At 43.1% G+C, this 22089-nt stretch overlaps 1 protein-coding gene across 1 annotated transcript in view; it reads left to right on the top strand.

Moving 5' to 3' along the window:
* Positions 1-1408: 1408 nt before the first annotated feature.
* The window catches only part of Lmcd1 (LIM and cysteine rich domains 1), a 57621-nt gene continuing 36940 nt past the window's right edge, over positions 1409-22089 (top strand). The window contains exon 1 of the mRNA XM_005333845.4: positions 1409-1591. Within this exon, the coding sequence (XP_005333902.2) occupies positions 1550-1591 (42 nt within the window). The 5' untranslated portion in view covers positions 1409-1549. The remainder of the gene's footprint in view (positions 1592-22089) is intronic.

Below are 22089 nucleotides of genomic sequence, written 5' to 3'. Positions count from 1 at the left end.
ATTGGAGTTGGTGATGTGTTAAAAAACTAGTTTTCAGTATATGACTTGGGAGGCAGAGGGAGAAGGATCACAAGTGTGAGGCCAGTCTCAGCAACTTGGCGAGATCTTGTCTTAAAGTAAAAAAAATTACAAGGACTGGGAAATTGGCTCAAAGGTAAAGCCCCCCGGGTTTAATTCCCTGTACAAAAAAAAAAAAAAAAAAAAAAACAAAAACTAAATGATATAGTTTTCTTCAGTCTCCCTGCAACTAGATTTTATTGTAGCCCACCAAGTTCCAATTTCTAGCAGGAGACACTGCCTCTGGCTACAGGATGAACACTTCACCATAGACAGAGCAATATTCTCTCCAGGATAAAGGGCTTGGGTTTAATCCACTGTCAAGACAAGAGAGGAAAATGCCTCTGGAAATCCTAGTTTGCAGAACTGGCTCAATACAGAGATGTGGATTTACAGGCTAATACCATGGCACAGTAAGGGAAACCTGGCTAATTCTGTCTTATAAGACTAGTTATGTTAGATGTCACTGGGGTACCTTATTCTAAGGATGCTTAAAATCAGATGGAACTTGCTTGTCCAAGCCTGCATGACATTACTAATTTCCTAGTTTATAGTTTGTAATCCTGTGCCCCCCCTTTTTCCCCCAGATAATTTTTCAATCTCATTTTTTTTTTGCAGGGTAAATTTCCTCATCTACTATTTGCAATCCTAATAATCCATGAGGCAATTATGAGGCCACAGGGGCATCTATTAAATAAGGCTGGGGCTGTCTTACTCGCATAATAAGGGGGGAGTAAAAGATAATATTTGCATTCAAACAAGTTACAAGAAGACAGTTTAGTAATTTAGAAATGTTTAGTTTAAAAGGGGAAAAAAAAAAAAAAACTCATCCGAAATCTCCTCTTCTATCGGTGGCTGAAGAGTTTGCCCAAGTTGGGAAAAGTTAGCCCAAGTTAACGCTGCAGCAAGCCACCTGCCTCCGCCCCTCCCTCCCCACACCTCCCGGGACGAGGCAGAAAGGGTGGCAAGGGGAACACTGCTCAGAATTTATTTTTGGACCCAGCTCACTAAAAATACCTCCGCCTTCTTGTTTGATCACTCTCCCTTTTGACCTGAATGGGTCGCCCAGCCTGTCGCCAGCCCCACCCTCTGCTCATTGTCCTTTAAAGGAGAAGGGCGTGGGGACGGATTCCTGCTGCCCCAGCGGGGACAGATGTGAGCCGCCCCGGGCAGACAGGGGCCCGCGGCCGCACTGACGTCAGGACCGAGCTCGGCTCCGCTGGCAACCTCCCGGCAGAGGCCACCCAAAGGGAGGGGAGCAGCCTCGCGTTGGGATTGGCTGGCCCAGCGTGAGTGGCCACGTGGATTGGCTGGAGAGGTTTTAGAGGGAGTCCCGCTCTCCAATTAAAGCAGCGCGGCTGGGCCCAGCGGAGCCCAGAGCTCCCCCCACCTGGGCCAGCGAACCTGGCCATTCAGCCACCCGCTGTCGCTGCCGCGCGCCCTTGCGCCTCTGCCTGAGAAGCCAGGCGCTGCCTCTCCATCCCAGACGAAGATGGCAAAAGTGGCGAAGAACCTCAGCCCACGCTTGCAAAAGGTGAGCAGAGATCTGTCTGTAGCTTCCCAGATTATTTTTCCTGCTTCCCCTTCCCATCAGTGAGCAGAGAGGTAAAGAGAAAAAAAAATCGTAAAATTCCAAGACTTTAACAGAAAACAAAAATAGTTGGGAATACTTGTGTTGAGCTAACAGGCGCACACCCCCCAAATCCACTCTTTAAGCCATTGTTAGGAAAAGTATTTGCAAAGTGTGTTTGATCTTTGATGATGCTAATTAAGACTGAATTAAGGTAAAACTTGTAGGGCGTTTTTTCCTCTGGTTTGAGGAGGGGGAAGTCCTAGCTTCCCGGGTCCTGGACACCTGTGGAATGGTTAACGTGAGAATTGGGGGCGTGTGATATATTTTCAGGAGAAGACTCCCCTTTTGCTGCTATCCTAGTGTTTGTGGATTTCCACCAATTTTATACACACACACACACACACACACACACACACACACACAATTTCTTCAGTTGGTGCTTTGGCAGTGGCGGCATTTCTAGCACAAGGGAACTAGTTTCTGTCCCCAGGGTCTGCACATTCCCCTTTCTAGAATGGCTGGCTGGCAGCCCAGAAGGTCAAGGGTAAATTACTGCAGGAAGAACGTGCAGCTGTGCCCTGTAGCTCCAAAACCCTCTGGCTGCTCACCTGAAAGCACTTGGGAGAGAGGCTAAAAAGTCGTGAACAGTAAAGGAAGAGAGTCGAGCTAGGCTTGAGAGATGGAGGAACTGAGGGTCAAGGCCACAGGGAGTTGGCTCCATCAGGCCACAGACTTAGGTATTCAAACCCTGGCCCTGCATTTTTTAGGCTACACACAATGTTAACCAACTTACTTTTCTGAGCCTGTTTTCCTGTCTCTAAAGTAGGTTTGAGAGACCCCCACCTCCCTCAGAATAGCCATAAAACAGCAAAAGGTAACATTTTGTGTAATAATTACACAAAGCAGTAATTATTAAATTCTGATTTCAGAGAATTCAGTCTTTCAGGACAAAGTCCTCCTTAGATATCTGCTATTAATTGTGAGGTAGAATAAGGGGGAAAAAACACATCAGAATCAAAATGACAGTTATTTCCTTAGAGGCACAACATTTATCAACTTAGAATTGTGCCCTTCTATAGATGACCTGCCGCAGACCTCCTGAGAGGCCAGTGAATCCTTGTGAATGTGTATGCCAAGTCACATTTAATCTGGGCATCTCTCTGGAATGTACCAAGCCCCGCGTTGCATTTCTCGGACTATTTGCAGAATCAAGTCATCTCTCCTTCTAAGGGATTGCCATAACACTTTAGGCCTTTGGAAGATACCTATCAATTTCTACCTATTAGTGAGTTATGTGTGCTTTGCGCTCATGTCTGTACATTTTTCTGAAGCCCTCAAGGGTAGACCTTTCTTGATGATCTCTCCCCCAACCTAGCACTCCACACCACACACGGTAGAACTTAAAGAAATGAAGTGAACGGAGTGAACCACTGACAATATCTGGCCCCCCATGTTTTTACATGTGACATTACATGAATTTTTTTAAACTTGTTATATTGTAGTATATATGTTTGAACATGCTTCTCCAAAAAGTCCAAGGCTAAACTGTCTAAGGTGACAGTTTCATTGTCCTCTGGAAAGTAAAATGATTCCTGGCTATTTTAACAATAATCTCGTGGGCATATGAAGTACGGATGAAATCTCTGGAAACCTCTCTTCTCTTGGAGGAAGTCTTGTTTTTATTTTCCTTTGCATAGAAGAGTGTTATTATCTGAATTAGAGGTGGAATATGCTCTTCTTGTCACCCTCTAGTGCCAATTTCCCTGGTCTGAGAAGGGTTTATTTTCCATTTAGATCCAATTACAGGCTTAAAGAAAGAATGTGGCGCATAGAGATGAAAGGGTAGATATTTTTTTACCTCATGGGATTTCAACAGTCTGGGGGGGAAGATCCACTTTGTAGATTACCCAATGTGTTCAACCCAAAAAGTGGAGGGCTGGGAAGGGAGCCGGGGAGTAGCTCGCCTTACTGAACTGCAAAGCAGTGACTAAGTACTATGTCATATCAACAGCACACTGAAGAGAGTTTTATTGCATATTTACTTTGTAAATCTGCAACGGTGGGGGGGTGGTTACAACATTTGGCTTCAGGATGCATAATCACACTTAGACATTTTGAAACAATTCCATAGACTCTTCAAACTGCAAGGGACCTATTTACAAAATGAGAAATGGCTTAAAATGGCACACACACTGTCTCTGCTGTCCTACCCCAAAGGACTGGGAGGGGTGGGAATCCCCAGCAGCTGGAAAGTCATAAAAAGGTCTTCAAGACAGAAACAAAAAAATCCAAAACTGGAGTAGCCTTAGAGATCATCTGACTAAATCCCAGACAGGCTGCGGGACTCAGTGGGGATCACAAACATTCATGAGCTGGGTGGCAGTTTCTGAGTGTCTCATCCACACTGAGCCAAATGCTCCACTGACAGCTCTTAAGCTGTCATCTGCTTTTGTACCAGGAAAGAGAAGCTTCCCTAGCACACAGAGTTGGCTGAACCTAGTAAAACTGCCAACATTCCCTGGTAACAGAGAGCCTTGAAGGCCAAATGCCATTACTTTTGGTGGAACCAACCTTAATTATGGATTTGTGCTTCTACTGTTTATTAAGTAAAGTGGTCACTAGTGCCGTCTCCCATCTCAGATCTGGGTTCAAATCCCTGCTCTCACGTACACTAGCTATTCACTATGGGCACGCTTATTAACTTCTGAGTTTGTGTCCTCACCTCATTTGAAAATTGAGGAGACAGCACCAGCATCTGCTTCCCAAAGTGATTGTGAAAATTAAAGAATATGATGTACATAAAAATTCAGCACATGAGCACTCAATTAAAATGACCCATCATTATTCTTGGCAGAGATGACATATTCAGTGGGTACATAGATGTTGAGAGAGGGTTTTTTAATGAATGGATGATGCACTTTTATTTATGACTGCCAATCTGAAGAGCAACCAACTTTCATTCAGCTGAACCCAAGCCCGTTTTTCAGCCTTGATAAGCCAGGATGATGACCAATGAGCTCGCCTTCATTCTCAACCAACAGAGGCAAAAATCTGCTCACAAGCATGAAGTTTCCTTCTGAACAGGGATCGCCAGGCATGAGCATGTCACTATGCAGCCTGGAGGAGGACCTGGAGTTCCCTTTCACCTTTTAGATAAGGAAACTGAGACTAGAGAGGTCAAACTCCTGCTTGGGAGTTGCTGGAAAGGCATACTGAAGCTTAATAGGTTCTGCAAGAATCCCCTGACGTCAAGGGGCCATTGTGGGAATTTGGACGGGAAGAGGACAAAGAAGACCTGTCACTTTAATGCTCCTTGAGCACTGTGTTGAGGGGTGAGAACCTAATCTGTGGAGCCAGTCCTTGGGCACAAGCACACTCAAGATGTGGTCAGGCTTTAGATCTCTGAGTGCACTGCCAGGTTCATCTGGGCCTCTTTTTACACTTGTTCACGTCATATCCCTCCTGGCTTTCCGGCCCTCTGGGTTAGTTCTCCCCTCTGTTCTCAGCCCTTCCTGCCTTCACCTCCAGTTCCTGCAGTGTGCAAAACTGCTGGCATGTGGCCCAGGGAAGCCTGTCCAACGTAAACACAGCTCCCCAAGCATTGCTGTTGGCTCCCTCACTCTTAAAAACATATTAAGCTGTCACTTAAAGATCGTAATAGCCAACACATTGGATACAAGCCCATAGGTGTATAAGCAACTCAGTCTCAAAGACGGCCTTATTTCAAAGAAAGGAAGAAAGAGGGAAGGGAAGGGAAGGGAAGTGGAGGGAATTATCCAAGTTTGTCTTAAAGCATCTCCAAAAAAACAGATATTGAATCCATTACTTTGTAAAGTGCAGATTCCCGTCCTAGCCTGCAGGTGTGTCTGAATAGGTAAGTTCAGGGGCTGATGGTTGACTCTCACCAGTATATCTGCCCCTGGTGGTGGTGGAAGGCAGGGAAAGATTGGATCACAGGTCACTCCGGGTTTGAATGTGAGCTATCTCAGCTCCAAGCCAAAAGACTAGCACAGGGCTTGCGGGCATTCATGCAGGCAGAAAGCAGAGAAGAATGGTGGTGGCCTCTAAGGATACTGTAATTTAATCTTCTCTTCACATTCACTGACTGAAGGTGATACAGAGGAAGGAGAATAGGCTGAGTCCAGCAAAGTTGGGGAACAGGAAGGGATTGCTGCCACAGTGGCACTTGTGTGCATCTTCCTTTGCCACCCTTACTCTGGGCACTTCGGGTGAGGAAACTGTCAGGTATGTGGAAGTGAGGAAAGAGTGGACTCCCCAAGAGGTATTATTCACTTTGACTTTGGGAGGGAGAATCATCCTTTCTTTCCAACCCAAGCTTTCAAAATTATTTGAGGGTAATAAAGTGGAAATTTGCCATGATGTATAGCAGACCTCAGGAGTCCTTATCCCCCACCATTCATCCAACACCAATGAAATATTTATTTCAAGAATAGATTTCTGGTGTGTGTGGGTGGGGGGGGGATGAGTCATTACAATACCCAGGCATTTACTCACCGAGTGCCTATGCACACACAATTCCTAGGAAGCGGCAGAACTTGGGTGAAAACCAAGATTGCTTCTGCCGGCAGCACCCTGACCCTCCTTTCACAACAGCCATATCCCACATAACAAATCCCTTGTACTGAAAGCAGAATCACAGAGACATTTTTAGGACACCCCAGAGGAAGAGACAGCTGTCACTCTTGAAGCGCCCTTCTTTGTAAATGTTGCCCCCTCACCTTTCAGTTGATATTAGCAAGAAACATGTCTGGCAACTGCTAGCACCTCACAGAGGCAGGGCCACCAGCCACTTCTAGAGGGCTCCCTCAAGACCAGGGAATTTCCTGAACTTCATTGATACAGATTTGTGGTGTTGTGAACCCTTCTTGGAGTCCAACCTATCAACAGCATGAGTCCACAGAAGCTCCAGCTTTCTATGAAACTTTTATAGAAAGAGACAGGAAGTTGGGACTCACATGGGCACCAAGACTCTGAGTGGCCAAAACATATATTTAGTGTCCAAGTATTTGATGCAGAATTATTTTTTTTTCCAAAAACAGAAATGAAAATGCAATTGCTAAGCTTTGTGAAACTCCCGAATCAACTCCTTGACTCTTATCTGCTTGTTTGGATGAAAAGTGAAGCCTTTAATATTTTTTTTCTACTCAGAAAGAATGTGTTTGTTCTTACTTTGATCAACTGTTTGGATTCCTGTCTCCTGATAAACTTCTCTGTTCTCTGTGAAGACAGCCAAGTTTAGGGAAAAGCCAAAGAGAGGCAGGACAGACATCTTTTGAGAACTCGGAGGTTGTCTGACATATTCTCATACATTATCTCATTTAGATGCTGTGCAAAACAAACATTAGTATTGTTTTTACACACGAGTAAATTAAGACTAAGTTTAAAATGACTGGCCTAAGTCTACATGATGACAGGTTAAGAAGTCAAACTGACCTGGGACTTATTCATCAGAAACAGACATCTTATGGAGAAGGACAGCGATTACTACCATGAACTTCACACACCAGGCATGTTCTCCCAACTTACTAAACTCACTGACTGCCTAAGGGGAGCTGCCCAGCATTATCCAAATGTTACCAGGCACCGGTCCCCTCTGATATTTCTTGGTCACCACCAGAGGTACACTGTCACCCCTACCAAGTCAAAGCCATTTCTCAGGTATTGAATAAAGACTTTCTAGATTTCTCCTGCTTTTCCAGAAGGTTCATACAACTTCTAGGCAAGAGGCTGGTAGAGGGACCTTTTAAGGAATTGCATTTGTTATCCTTATACTGAAAAGAAAAAAATATCCTAGAGCTCCTATGCCCAGAGATTCTAGGAAGCTCTAGCATGGGGAACAGGCTTTGCCTTGGAATGCTAATCAATTTCCACTTGCCTGGTTAGCCTGACTTATAGTCCACCAGATAACATGTAATCAGACAAGCAAGCCATAGCCCAGGCCCCCACTAGGACATATTTTAAAAGGAAATAAAATTGCTAAAGGGGAAGAAACCAAAGTCTCCATTTGGCAAGTTACTCTTTTGTAGGACAAAGAGAGAACAGTTTCCAGGCCCCCAGCGGCTGTTTCAAATCTACATGATTTGTTTATGGATTGATTTTTTTTTTTCCCCTTCTCTTCTTTGAAAATATTGGATCCTTTTAAAAATTTATCTTTGGAGAAAAATGCACATGAATCACTTGTATAAAAGAGCTGAGTAGATGCTAATAATCAAATTCTATGTCTGAAATTTACATTGACAAACCTAAGTGGTCCCAGGACCAGGACACTTCAACTCACCTGCAACTTTTCTGAATGAAGGAGAAAAAGGTATCTTCTCTGTCACCTCCAAACCCAGAGTGTCCCAATTTTGTGTCAACCTCATGTCCTCAAACTTTATAAGTTCAGGTGAACATTTCGGCTGGGACCTGAGATTTGACCACAAGATTTGGAGGCCATTTTTTTTCTTTATAATTCTTTTTTTTTTTTTTCTAATTGTAGATGGACACAATTCCTCCCTCCCTCCCTCCCTCCCTCCCTCCCTCCCTCCCTCCCTCCCTTCCTTCCTTCCTTCCTTGTGCTGAGCATCAAACCCAGTGCCACACATGTGCTAGGTAAGCAGCTCTACCACTGAGCTGCAGCTCCAGTCCTCAGAGGCCATTCTAAGGAACAAAATATTCACACAACATTTGCAAGCATATAGATCTAGATCTATCTGCCAGTATTGCCATTTGCCAGTTTTGCAGTTTTTGCCAGGTTTCTAATCCTCCCTGGACCCCTGGTTCCTTACTTGAGAACAAAAACTAACAATACTTCTGCATTTCAAAGAAGGTTTGATGAGATAAAGCAGGTTAAGTGCCTGTATGCACAGTAAGTACTCAGTGTATACCTCTCCCTGCTCTTGTATACCTCATCATCACAAAGCAAAAATCTCCTAGGTCATTAAGGGCTGGGATATTGGAATACCAAGTGTGGTTTATATACATCACATGTGGTTTCTGAGCTATCCAACTGCAGGAATTTCTCTCTATAACTTCGCTTGACCTTAGCCAGAAATACACTCAGACTACATCATTCTGCAGAATCATGACAGTTCCCCCTTGGGTGTCTTGCTGCTCCCCTGTCAAAAGCAGCCTTCACCTTGTCCTGTATCAGTCTGTGACCCCAGCTCTGTGATCTTACATAGGCGTTTACCCTCAGATGTCTTCCTTATAAGGTATGGTAATAGTCGTCTGTTTCTTCAAGCAGCAAAAACTTATTTAGCATCTACTATATGCTAGCCATACAAGACGGTATATAAGAAAGCTTTGGACTCTGCCATGTAAATGTGAATCTGGTGGAATTCATTTAACATTCAGCAGGAGAAAGGCTAAATAATGACAAAATGATTCTGTGTGTTCCTTGACCTTGCCACTGCCCAACACTCACACGTCCAGGGCATTAAGCAATAGGACGTCTGAGGCCAGGGGACTCCTGGTGGCGCTCAGGTGTCTCTGGTAACCTAGGATCCCTTCCAGTTCTCTCTCTCTCTCTCTCTTTCTCTCTCTCTCACACACACACACACACACACACACACACACAGAGGTAGACCAGCTGTCCACTCTCAGCTTGTGTCCTCAGAGACAGCCCAACACCCTGGGCTCTATTTTCTTTTTTCATGGTGTTGATATTAGGACACCAAAGGGCAAAAGCATAGGGTGGAGGAAAAGGTCTCCTGGCTGACTGATTCCCCCTTAAGAAACTTGCCCTTAAGAAGAGAGTATCTATTTGGGCTGCATGACTAAGTGGCGTTTCTAGGTACTGATTCATGAGGCTGACCACCCAGGTGACTGACCCAAGTGATCTGCTGGCTGAAAGGGGTGGAGGGGAAAGTGGATCCCAGTGTCACCTCATATGGAGGACAGCCAGCCCACCTACCAGCGCACGCCTGGGTTCCCCACCCCAGCCCTGGCTCTGTCGCCAGCAGTCTCCTCTAATGCAGGAGGGGTCAGCATTTGGGGCTCCTTCTTTTAGAGGAAGAATGGGAGGGACATTTTTGGAAATCTTGTTAGTTGACACAGGAGAGGTTTTTAACCAGGAATCTGTGAGTAGAATTAAGTGTGTCAGGGAACTCAAATGAGAGGGGAGAAAAATTCATCTTTATATCAATAACCTCAAATTGAAATTGGCATTTTTTTCCTATTATGCATCAAGGCAAAAAGCCTAGAAGTTTATCAGCCCCTGTGCCTTTGACACCCATGAAATCAGGTATTTTCATGTCCTATTATCCAGATGAGATGGGTCCTCGACCTGCCGTTTACACTCTCCCTTCCCCTGCTCACAAGTGACAGTAATCAGGTCCACAGCTGTATCTTGATAATTAACTTCACAAAGGCACACATGTTACTAAATCACAGGATGCTTTTATATGGGAATATTACTTCAGTACCATTGGTTTCCTTTATAACTGTATTTTGTGCATTTAAAACATTGTTCTGAGAAGAGATACTTTGTATCCAGTCAGCCAAGAGCCCCCCTAAACATTAAGATCCCCATTAAGATAAAGCTTTAGCAGTATTATACATATACACAAAAATTCATACATATTTATGTGTATACATGCCCATATGTATATATATATATACACATATATGTATATATTTATGATGGATTGAGATCTGAGGCTCTCGGCGTAGAAAACTGATTCAGATCCCAGTTCTGCTCCTTGTTCCCATTAAACAAGTTATATTCACTCTGAGCCTCAGTTTCTTCAATAAAGTGGGCCTACACACCACTGTACTTATTAACCTATTAAGTTCTTAGCACAGAATTGGTCATTCTGTGACTGTGTGTTAAACATAATTATCATTACCATTAAAAGAGATAACAAACTGATGTGGTGGTGCACCCCTGTAATCCCAGCTACTTGGGAGGTTGAGGCAGGAAGATCACAAGTTTGAGGCTGGCCTGGGTAATTTGGTGAAATCTTGTCTGTGAAAATTAAAAATAAAATGGGCTGCAGATGTAGCCCAGTGATCACGGGTAAAGTGCCCGTGATTCAATTTCCAGTCCAAAAAAATCCCAAACATTATTTTGATGAAATTTTCTTACTTACCTGATTTAGCCAACTTTAAAAATTTAGTTTGTTTAAATGTTTATTATACAATTATTATATTTTCATTTGGGAAATAGAGAAATAAAAGTATAGGAATCCCTAAATCAGAGGAGCCTTGTCGAATTATTAGTATCTAGAGGTTTGAAAGTAGGACTGAGAAACAGCAGAAGAGGAAGTAGTTAATCTTACCTGGGGAGGTCAGGGAAGGCCTCAAAGGAGGCGATATTTGAGCTCAGTGTTGAAAGACAAAGACGAATGAGGATCAGGTCACAGTCCAGTTTGGTGCCTTCCAAATCCAACACTCATATTCTCCATCATAGCTGACGTCTAACTTGGGAGTATCATTTCTCTTAGACCATGGAGATACATTCCAGGGTATCCATCCATTCACAGACATATATATTTTATTTTCTTATCTGGGAACTTATTCTTTTTCATCAACAAAAGCCCTTTGGGGTGGTTGGACAGCAGGGCCTGCCACAGGGCCTGCAGAAAACTTCTTGTGGCATTTGACTTGAGAGTCTCCCAAGTGCAGCAACGGAGTTCCAGGAAACTCACTTGAATTTTTGTGAAAAGATCTAGAAAAAAAAAAAGAGAGAGAAAACTGATCATGTGCAAAATATTTGAAAAGAAGGAAATAGATCCTCTGTGATATGCATGCTATGCATGCGGCAAGGAAGCACCCTCTAGTACAACAGGGGACGTATGCACCCCCAGCTTCACCTTGAAAATTCAGTGTCACTTAAAACAATTAGGGGAACAGAAATCTCAAGTAGGAGTCTAGATGCACTGTGAGGACGAAAACCAGCCTTCAGAAATATGGGATCTTGGTGGGCAGAATCTTGCATTAAGATTCTTTCATAGAGTTCTTATTTCAGACTTTTTCCTGCCAGACCAAGTGGTTCACAGGCTGAGGCTGTAGGATCGCAAGTTTGAAGCCAGCCTCAGCAGCTTACTGGCATTCTCAGCAACTTAGAAAGACCCTGTCTCAAAATTTTCTAAAAAATTAAAGGGGTTGAGGATGTAGCTCAGTGGTAAACCACCCTGGGTTCAATCCCCAGTACCCAAAGTAGCTCCCAACTATTCAAATCACCATCAGCAAGAGAATAAGTAAACAAAATGTTTTCTATTTATTCAACAAGATACCAATAAGTCATTTCTAAACATCTGACATATGCAACAATACAGGCAATCTGTACTGGACACAAGAAGCCAGACACAAGGCCATATGACACCCTGTAATTTCTTTTACATAATGTTCAAATCAGGCAAAACTCACCAGTCAGAATAGCGGTCACCTTTATAAAAAGAGGAGGTTATTGACAAGAGAGGGGCACAAGGGAACCTTCTGGAGCACAGGAGGTGTTTTTTATTTTTAGTTGTGTGGTGGTCCCATGGAATCTACAGGTAATCAAGTGCCTATGTGAGAACTTGTGAACTTTTACTGTTTTGTGATTTTTACTTTGAGGTCTGGCTATACAATACAAAAGGCAATATTTGATAATCAGTAGGAAAGAAAAATACATATGGTCATATATATACATGTCTCTAGATATCTACAGAGCTATATATAGATGTGTAAATCTAAACACACACACACACACGTATATATAGCAGCACAGGAGGTGGGTCAGAAGGGTTGAGGGCAGAGCTCCTCCTGCAGCTCCATGGTTGTTATCACTTTAAGGGAGAACTTTGTCCCAAAGAGACTCTTTGTCACACTAAGACTCTTCCAAATCTCTCCATGGGCATTAATGTTCTATACACTGGATCTGTTCTTAGCCATGCGTTTCCCTTCAACGTCCTTCTTCCCCCCAAACAATCTCCACTCGTTCCCTGAATATATCATTCCTTGCCCACACACATGCTGAGAAAACCTCCTCCTCCCTGGGCCCAATTTCCATCCAGCCCCTCGGCGCTCTCCTCCATGAGGCCACCAACTCGGACCACATTCTCACCTCTGAACTCCAGCACACTGGGACTCTTCTGCTCCACAAACATTTAATTTTCTGAATGGCCCCGACCATCCACAACTACTGTAATGCCTGCTGACCTCCTGGACCTTAATACCCTGTTTAGACTGGAATTTCCCACGGGCGAAGTTCCTTGAGGGATGGAAACCATGCCTTAGTCCCCTTTGTACACTCCCTGGAAACCTGGCCCTCAGAAATGTCACCAGAAAGAAAAGAGAAGGAAAAATATATATGGGAAGAGAAAGAAGAGCTTCCTTCTCCCTTCCTCCCTCCCTGAGAGGACAGAAGGAGGAGAGGAGCATGGAGGATACAAAGCAGATGAGGAATGGAGTGGGGGAGACCATTAACCTCTTTTAGTGCCACTCAGTGGGCCCCCCATGTATGTGGCTTTCTCTCAAGCCCTGTGATTGGTGGACCAGGGCCAGAGACAGCAATTGGGTGAAGAAATAGGAGGGAGCCTCCCTGGTAGGATTTAGGAGGGATCTTAAGATGAAAAGGAAATGAAAGTGAGAGGGGTGGAGGAGGGCCTCCTGCCAAAACAGTCCCTGAATTTTTTGGCTCAACCCGCCCCAGGTTTTATGAACCTCCTTCAAACCTGTCTACCAAGGGGCTGGCTATAGGGTGGCGGATGAGCCAACCCTTGATTTGTTTCCCCTATTCCAACAAGGCACTGGAGATTCCGCCGAAACTTGGGGCCCTCTCTTTCTGGCTGGAAGTCTCTAGAGAACAAACTCCAGTGGTTTCCATGGGCTGGGGAGGCAGCTGGCTGGGATCACAGGACAACAGCACCCATGTCTCAGAGGACTTGGCCCCCGTGAGAGACAGGAGCCAGGGAGAGGACCAAATACTGGCTGCAGTAGAGTCCAAACCACTCCTAGCTCAGACTGATATCTACTTTTAAGTTTCTCGATGAATATTTATACCAAAATAGGGCCAGTGGAAAAGTTCCATCTGCATGAATTTTTAAGAGTTTTGCCTTTCCTCAGCCACGTTGACCAAACTCAGGAAAGTGGGGGAAGCTTTGCCAAGTCCGTGCTCTTTGAAGTGCAAGAAATTCTGAGAAGCCCCTGGGCCGTCGTATTTCTTCTTATCCTGAAGATTTAAAGTTGGCATTCTTTAAAAAAAAAATAAAAATGCTGAATATCAACACCTCTTGGTGCTTTATAATTTTAGCCAAGTCTCTGACACCATGTTAACCAAGAACCTTCTTTTAAAGGATTGCGTTAGTCAAAGTTTTGCAGGGTGAAATGGCTGTGGTGGTTGGTATTTGAAAATATTTTAAAGAGCTAAATGATCCAATGAATCACTTTTATTGCCCTCTTTACTTGTTTGTAGAGAAATGGCCCCAAGTGTTCTTAGTATTTTATTCATCATTTTCTATTCCTCAAGGCCCAAATACCAGAAACTTCCCTCTTACCTGTCCTTGACATGAAGGTGTCAAATAGAAGCCTTGTTCTTGCAGGAGGCCTGTTAATGGCTCTTATCATGTAGGGGCCATGTGCCAGGAATTGGGCTATGTCATTTTCCCCTCAACTTTATAATAATCCCATTTTACAGGTGAGTAGACTGAGATTCAGAGGGATGAAATAAATTGCCACCATGATAAAATTAGTCATTGATGAACAGGAATAAAGTATAGTAAATTTAATCCAAAGCTCTTCCCTCTGTACCTAACCCATGTCTAGTGTTCTAGAAGTTTATGTTAAGAGTTTGGCCATGAGTGGAATTTAGTCAATACTCAGATGTGCATTCAAGACACTGAACCGCATCAGGCAGGACATTTCCAACTTCTTGGTCTTCCATCCTTCTGATTGTAATAAGGAGAAAGTGTCTGTGTGATATTTATGATGCCTTTAAATATTTGCCCAAATTCACAGTAAAGAGGGGTGAGCAGGCTCGGGGCTTCTCCAAGGCAGCTGGATCCACATAGAATTTAATGATGTTGTTTCATTACTTCCTGTAACCTTCCTGGTACTCTAGTGGTTAGGACTATGTGCTCTCATCACTTCCTGTATTTTTGTGCAGCTACCTTCTACTTTTTAATGCACTTTAAGGGTAAGGTTACTTTTCAAGAAATACATTTGTAATTTGTATTTTATAAAGTAATCTGCGTACTGGAAAATCATAAGTAAGTAATTACAAGGGGGTACACAGGAGTATAAAAATCCACGAAGGAGAAATGCAGGATTTTGAAAACATCTTGTTTTTGATTCTCCCTGGTTTCTATGGCACCTGGCAGTTTTCAAACCACCTTTCATGCATCGTCACATGTGATTCTCACAACCACCCTGGGAGTCTGGTATGGACTATGACTTATTTTAAAGATGGAAAAAGTTGAGGTCACATAGATAAGTACATAGGGTAGCCAGAGCACAAGTTCAAGGTTTCGGGCTCCAGCATGCACAGAGCAACCCCAACCCTTGGTCAGCAAATGATCTCAAGGGCAGGAGTGGATGAAGGGATATTTCAAAGCAATGAGCCAAAACCAGAAATGTCATGGAAGGTCTGCAAAGTTTAATGATTCTTTACAAACAGGCCTGAGTTTTCTCCATTTCCCCGTAGTTGAATGTATTCCACTTCATGAAGAAGCCCACAGTGGAGTTTCTTTAGAGAAATCTTATTTCCCTCTCTAGTAAGTCACCTTCCAGAAGGTCAAGGATCTGAGTCTTTCATCAGAGGATCATCTCTTACCTTCTGGGTACGACCATGCAAGGGCTGACAGGAAGTAGTCAGGAACCACCCAACAAAGAAAACTCAGGTTCTTAAATAATAAGAAAAGCTTTTTTTTTTCTTCTTTTTTACAAGTCCACCATGAGTGGTGACTGAGATTCGGCCATCACATCCAGGTAACTGGACAGTCAGGGACACCACTGACATAGGGAGAACCAGAGGTTCTGCTGCCAAAGAGGACAAGTGGCCATCCCATGTGCTCAGGCACTGAGATTCCAGGTGCGAAAGATGCACCTGGAGAGAAAAATAAGAACTGCCTGGAAGAATTCAATCCATTTGGGTAAATCCCCAAAGCCTGTTGTTATAATCTTGGGGTGAGAGGGGAGCCACTAAAGACAGCAGAGAGGATGGGATGGCTAAGGGTGGCTACAACTGGGGAAACCAGGGTGGCTTTTTTGCCCTCCTCCAATTTCCTCTGCAGGCATCAGTCTCAGATGGAGGCTATCTAACATTTTTAGCTTTTGATGTGAAACACTGATACAGAGAGAAAATAAAAGTTGCTATCAAAGGAGCTGTTTAAACACATTTTAATTGAGAAGCTACTATGTGCAAGGCTTTACTCTAAAGAGCAATGAACTAGGCATAGTGGGGCCCTGCCCTCAAGGAACTTATAGACGAGCAGGAAAGAGTAACATTAGAGAATAACAGACCTGAAGTAATCGTTATCATCACGATGGTACTAGAGACAAGTGCTAGGTCCCAGGTTTTTAAAGATGATATCATAGAGGTAACTGAAGAACAGTGAGGAATTTGTTAGGTGAAGGGAGAAAGAAGTGGTCCAGGCAGAGGAAAGTAGTGGGGAGCTCAGTGTTCTACAGGAATTTGGCATCTTTCCTAGGGGTGGGCTATTGTAAAAGGAATAGGCTGAATTTACTCAAGAGATAATTTTCTGGAAAAATAACTTGGCTTCTGCAATTCTCATTTTACATTTGAACTGAGTCCAGTGAGTTTCAAAAATGGGATATTGCAAGTGAATTATTTGCAAAGTGACTGACCGTCCACTAATTTCTTTCATAAAACTGGGCTTAGTGGGGGGGGGGGGCGAATAGCCTATAAGTTCTATAAAGGTCTTTCACTTCTAAGAACCTGTGATTTTCTTACATGCAGAATCCAACTGTGTATGGTGTGTACACATTATGCAGGGAGAACAATTAAAGGAAGGACCAAATATTTGAACTAAAAAGTGTATTTGATGTTAATTTTAAAAACATGTTGGCAAAAAAAGAGAGAAGTGGGAGTCATTGATATGTAGGATGCTTGTTTTAAACCTGAAAACACCTTGCTAAATGCACAGCCCTGAAACACAAGTGTTATTTTCCAGAATCTTTTACCATGGAGCCATTGATGTTGATTGAAGTGAGTGTGTGTGTGTGTGTGTGTGTGTGTGTGTGTGTGTGTGTGTGTGTGTGTGTATGCTTCCATTGCCAGTGAACTAGCAATTTAGGTCTGAGATTCCCAGCAGGAAGCATTTGTGTAAGCAAAAGCCCTCAGACTTTTAATAAACAGAGCTGAACATTTATATGGCATATTTTCTTTTAAGATATTAAGATTCAGACAGGAAAGATTTTAAAAAATCCTCCGACTTGGTTTTCTTAGTCTTCCCCCATTCCAAAATTAACTCCAATGAGAGTATGTTATCCTTGGAAAGATCAGTAATGCTGCAAATTTAGAATTCACACACACACACCCCAAATTACATTTTTACAGAATGACATTCTTAAGATGTTAAGATTTCAGGCTGCTAAAATCAGAAGTGTCTCATAAAACTGAGAGGTAAAATAAGTTAAGTATAGCTAGCCCCAGGATTATAGTTTTATATTTGAGAAGATGTCTATGAAGAGGTGAAATCTAAGAACGATGAAACCAATTAGAATTTAATTTCCAGGGGTAACTAGAAGACAGGAGGCCTGCAGACCCCAACAGCTTGTTCTCATCTAGGAAGTGGGGGTGGGGTGAGGGAGGAAGGAAGGAATTCCATAGGGACTTTATTTTTTCCTATCTGGACTTCCCCTAGGGTACTAGGTGAATCTCTGAATAAGATTCCCAAGGGGTTTCCATAACTTTCAGAATAAGACTGAGAACTATCTTCCAAAAAGCTGGCAGGGAAGGAAGGAAAGATAATCAAGGGAAAAGATTACACAGGGACTTCTACAAACATGCAGGAAATGCAAGGTCGACTTTTGCCTAAAGAAATTCCCATAGTCAATTACATTTCTTTAGTTCTAAAGGAGTTAGTCAATTAAAACCATGCCCTTCTGGAGTGGTCTGGAAAGATCCATTAACATATTCAGAGGTGGTAGGAGAACCACCATCCTCTCACTGATTAATTAAAGGCCAGCCCCTGGTGTGGGGAGACCGACTTTTCTAGAAACTTGGGGAACTGTCACACACAAGAGAATGATTTTGCCCCTTCTTGGCTGGTTTTGTCTGCCTTTGCAGAATTCACTATTCTTATTAGCCTGGGTAGTGTCTGTAGCTTGTATAAAGGAAGCTAAGTGACAAAGGAAAATATGAGTTTGGTCTTCAAAGTCCTATTGCGTCGGTCCAGAGGGGTCTTGGACATAAGATTTGTGGACCTGCTTTGGATACAAGGATGTGTAAACTATGGCCCATCAGCAAGATGCTGGCAGCCAAAGAGGCTGGTTTCCTTTCTCCTGGGTCATCAACATTTGTACTCTGCCAGTAGAAAGTTAAACAAAGAAGTCTGCATCCCGGCAGGGACTGCCAACTTTGCAGATTTTTCCATGCGCCATCACACAGACCTGATCCCCCAACCCTGAATCACACCCTTTAGGTTTTGTAAGTTTTTTTTGTTTTGTTTTGTTTTGCCTTGTTCCATATCAACTGTCTGATTAAAGTGGATCTCAAACTCATCACCTTTGAAAGATACAAGAGATATTCAGGGACTGTTTCCAGGTTATGCCTTTTCTGGGCCTTTTGCCAATACAAAGTGGGAGAGGTAAACCAGCCATGCAAATTATTTCATAGAACTCTGTAGCTCTTCTGCCCCAATGTCCTGCATATCAGGACCTGCTCAGAGTTGAAAAACCTCTTTCAATGGTTGTGTTTAATTAGGAAAGAGGAGGACAGGAAGGAGATCATGATATATTTTGCCCCAAACTTATCCTGTTCTAAAGTTGAACCTGAACATATTATTATTTTTAATATTTTAAAAAATATTTAGTTGTAAATGAACACAATGCCTTTATTTTATTTATTTATTTTTATGTGGTGCTGAGGCTTGAACCCAGTGCCTCACATGGGCTAGGCAAGTGCTCTATCACTGACCCACTGCCCCTGCCCCTGAATAAATTATCTTAAGAGACAAAAATGAAAGCCAGGTGCAGTGGTACGCTCCTGTAATCCCAGTGGCTTGGGAAGCTGAGGCTGGAGGATCGCAACTCTGAGGTCAGCCTGGGCAACTTAGCCAGGACCCAAAGCAACTTTGTGACGCCCTGTCACAAAATTAAAAAATAAAAAGGGCTGAGGATGTGGCTCAGTGGGTAAGTGCCTACGAGTTCAATCTCTGGTACTGCAAAATAAATAAATAAATAAAACAGACAGAAATGAGTAAATGAATGAAAAACATAATATTTGAAAGGAAATATTTCTGAAAGAAAGAAAAAATATTCTTTTGTTTGGCATTTGTTTGGAATTATGTTGGGGGGACACTAGAAACTTCCCTATCATGAGACGCATCCATCTGACTCTCTCAACTGCAACCAGTTCACAGGATGAATTTAACATACAGTCTACTAAACACAACAACTGGCCCTTTCCCCAGAAGCGCTGTCAATTGAGGCTCTGCCCCAGCTTGTCGCCCGCCATCTGTTGTCTTTATCTGTTGCTTTAAATAAAAATGATTGGGAGGAGGGGACAAGTTTCCGTCTGTAGAATTCTAAGTGCTATCTCAGTAACTGAGTCCATCTCAATTTGTTTAATCTGTGTGTTTTTATCCTCATTACACAATTCGAGAGACAAGAGTAGCTAAATTGAAGGGATTTATTCACATCCATTCTTGCACAGATGGAGAAATCAAAATGCCCAAATAGCTACCCCAGGGTGGAAACCATAGATTTGGATATACTCCCACACACATGAGCTCCCTAAAAAAAAAAAAAAAAAAAATCTGTTGCAGGCCCTCTAAGGAAGACAAGGTCTTTGTAAGACTCAATGTGGTTTCAGGAAATATTTTATCCAAAGCCATTTCCATGGTTGATTTCCATGTCATGGTGAGAAATTCAGAAATGGTGAGAAAGCTCAAAGAAAGAGAAAGACAACAGCCACCTCTACATATCTCTTTACCTATTGCCATTCTGTTCTCAGCCAGCTGTCTTCAGGATCGAGACAGTGAAACATGGAACTCTTCAGGGTTTGGACCACATGTCCCACTCTCTAATCCCATTTTTAGTGGTAGTCAGCTTTTTAGCACTGTGACCAAAAGACCTGACAAGAGCAACTTAGAGTAAGAAAAGTTTATTTTAGTACAGGGGTTCAGAGGTTCAGTCCATGGTTAGCAGACCCCTTAGCTCTAGGCCCAATATGAGGTAAAACATCATGGGGGAAGGGCTTGGGGGAGGACAGTTACTCAGGACAAGGGAACCAGAAAGCAGAGAGTCCACTCACCAAGGACAAAATATAAACCCCCAAGGCACACCCCCCAGTGACCTACCTCCTCTAGTCACACCCTGACTGCCTACAGTTACTACCCAGTTAATCCAAGTCAGTGGGTTAGTCCACATTGATTAGGTGACACCTTTCATAATCCAATCATTTCACTTTAAAAATTCTTGCATCTCCTTATACGTGAGCTTTTGAGGGACCCCTCATATCTAAATTGTAACATTTGGGAAAACTGGATTCTCTAAGTCATAAGCCAAAAGTCATAGCTTGGGGTCTTTCCAAAGCTGGAGAGGTGAGTGAGGAGGAGCCAGAGGATAAAGACAGAGCAACAGATCCGCTTTAGGAGTGGAGGGAGCAAGATCAGAGGCATTTATTTCATACTGCATTAGGAAAAACCATATGTATACTATGGACTAGGATACAAAGTCACCCTAGTGTTTATGAGCAAAGTGACTAGAAAGGGTCTTCTGCTCACCTTCCTATACCATCCCTGGATTGTTCACCCTCTGACCTGCTTAAGGACCTGTCCCAGGAGGAAGGATCAGAGGGTTTAACCACATATAAGAAGAGCAGCAAATGTAGAATTTAAATTCTGTACATTGTATTGTGAGTTGAGTAGTTTTTATTTCATTACTCTATTAAGATTTGGTGCCATTTGGACAACTCATTTGCTTCAATTGTTGGGGAATTTCAAAAAGTGAAGTCCAGGGCTGGGACTGTAGCTCAGTGGCAGAGCGCTTGCCTGGTACATGGGAGACACTGGGTTTGATCCTCAGCACTGCATAAAAATAAACAAATAAAATAAAGGCATGCTGTCCATCTACAACTACAAAAAAAAAGAATCCTGGGGTCTTAACAAACGTTTGGACTTCACTTCTTTTAAAAAGAAAAAAAAAATTGTCGTTGTAGATGGACAGCATGCCTTTGTTTATTTTTATGTGGTGCTGAGGATCGAACCCAGTGCCTCCTATGTGCCAGTCAAGCGCTCTGCCACTGAGCTATAGCCCCAGCCCAAGACCTCAGCATTCTTAACTGCAAAAGTGAGAAAAGGCTTCCAGACCAGACCACTGTCGGAAAAGATCATACTTCTTAAGAAAAAAATAAATAAAAGTGAAAAAAAAAAAAACCACAATGATTTCCCACACATTTTGGAACCATCTGGCTCTTCCATGTTCCCAGGTTGGGCTTCTCCATCTGGGAAGATCACTTGGCCACCTTTGGCCTGGAGTTAGGGAGGTGTGAGGACCACCCCTGGTCTCAGCCTGGGGACAGGGTCTTAGTACAAGCAAGAGGCCCAGGGGAATCAGCCAGACAGGGACATTTCAAGGAAGAGGAAGGGCTGTGGTTTCCTTCTGTCGCTGTTAGGAGAACTACTGCATTTGGCCCTACAGTTTATAGCAGGTTTGTGCCAGTACAGATGTGACCCAAATGACAAGATGAACAAAGTCAGACTTGCTGAGAAAACCTCTTCTTTTAGGGAATGACAATCCACGTGCTAAGAAGGGATTTTCAGACTTCTTGAAATATAACTGACAAATAAAATATGAAGGTATTTAAGGTGTGCAGGTTGATGTTTTGATATCTGTATGCACTTTGAATAAATCAAACTAGGTATGTATTGCCTCCCCCACCGTTGCCTCTTTTCTTATAGTGAGAATATCTAACATCTACACACTTGGCAAATGTCAATTATGCAATCCAGAACTAACTTACCTACAGTCTCTGGCTCCCAGAACTTACTGATTGTGCATGACCCTTTGAACAACATCTCCCCATTTTCCCCACCCCCCACCCCCCTGGAAGCCAACATTCTATTCTGGGTTTCTATAAAGATGACTGTTTTAGATTTCATGTATGAATGAGATCAGGCAGTATCTGACTTTCTATGCCTAGCTTATTTCACTTAACCTAATGTCCTCCAGGTTGATCCATGTGGTCACTCAATGGCATTACTATCTTCTTTTTTAAGTTGGAATAATGTTCCATTGTGTGTGTGTGTGTGTGTGTGTGTGTGTGTGTGTACATGTGCACACCCACTTTT

This window comes from Ictidomys tridecemlineatus, chromosome 16 (assembly GCF_052094955.1).
Source record: "Ictidomys tridecemlineatus isolate mIctTri1 chromosome 16, mIctTri1.hap1, whole genome shotgun sequence".
Classification (NCBI taxonomy): Eukaryota; Metazoa; Chordata; class Mammalia; order Rodentia; family Sciuridae; genus Ictidomys; species Ictidomys tridecemlineatus.
The sequence above is the reverse complement of the archived record's forward strand: the minus strand, read 5'-3'. Positions and strand labels throughout refer to the sequence as shown.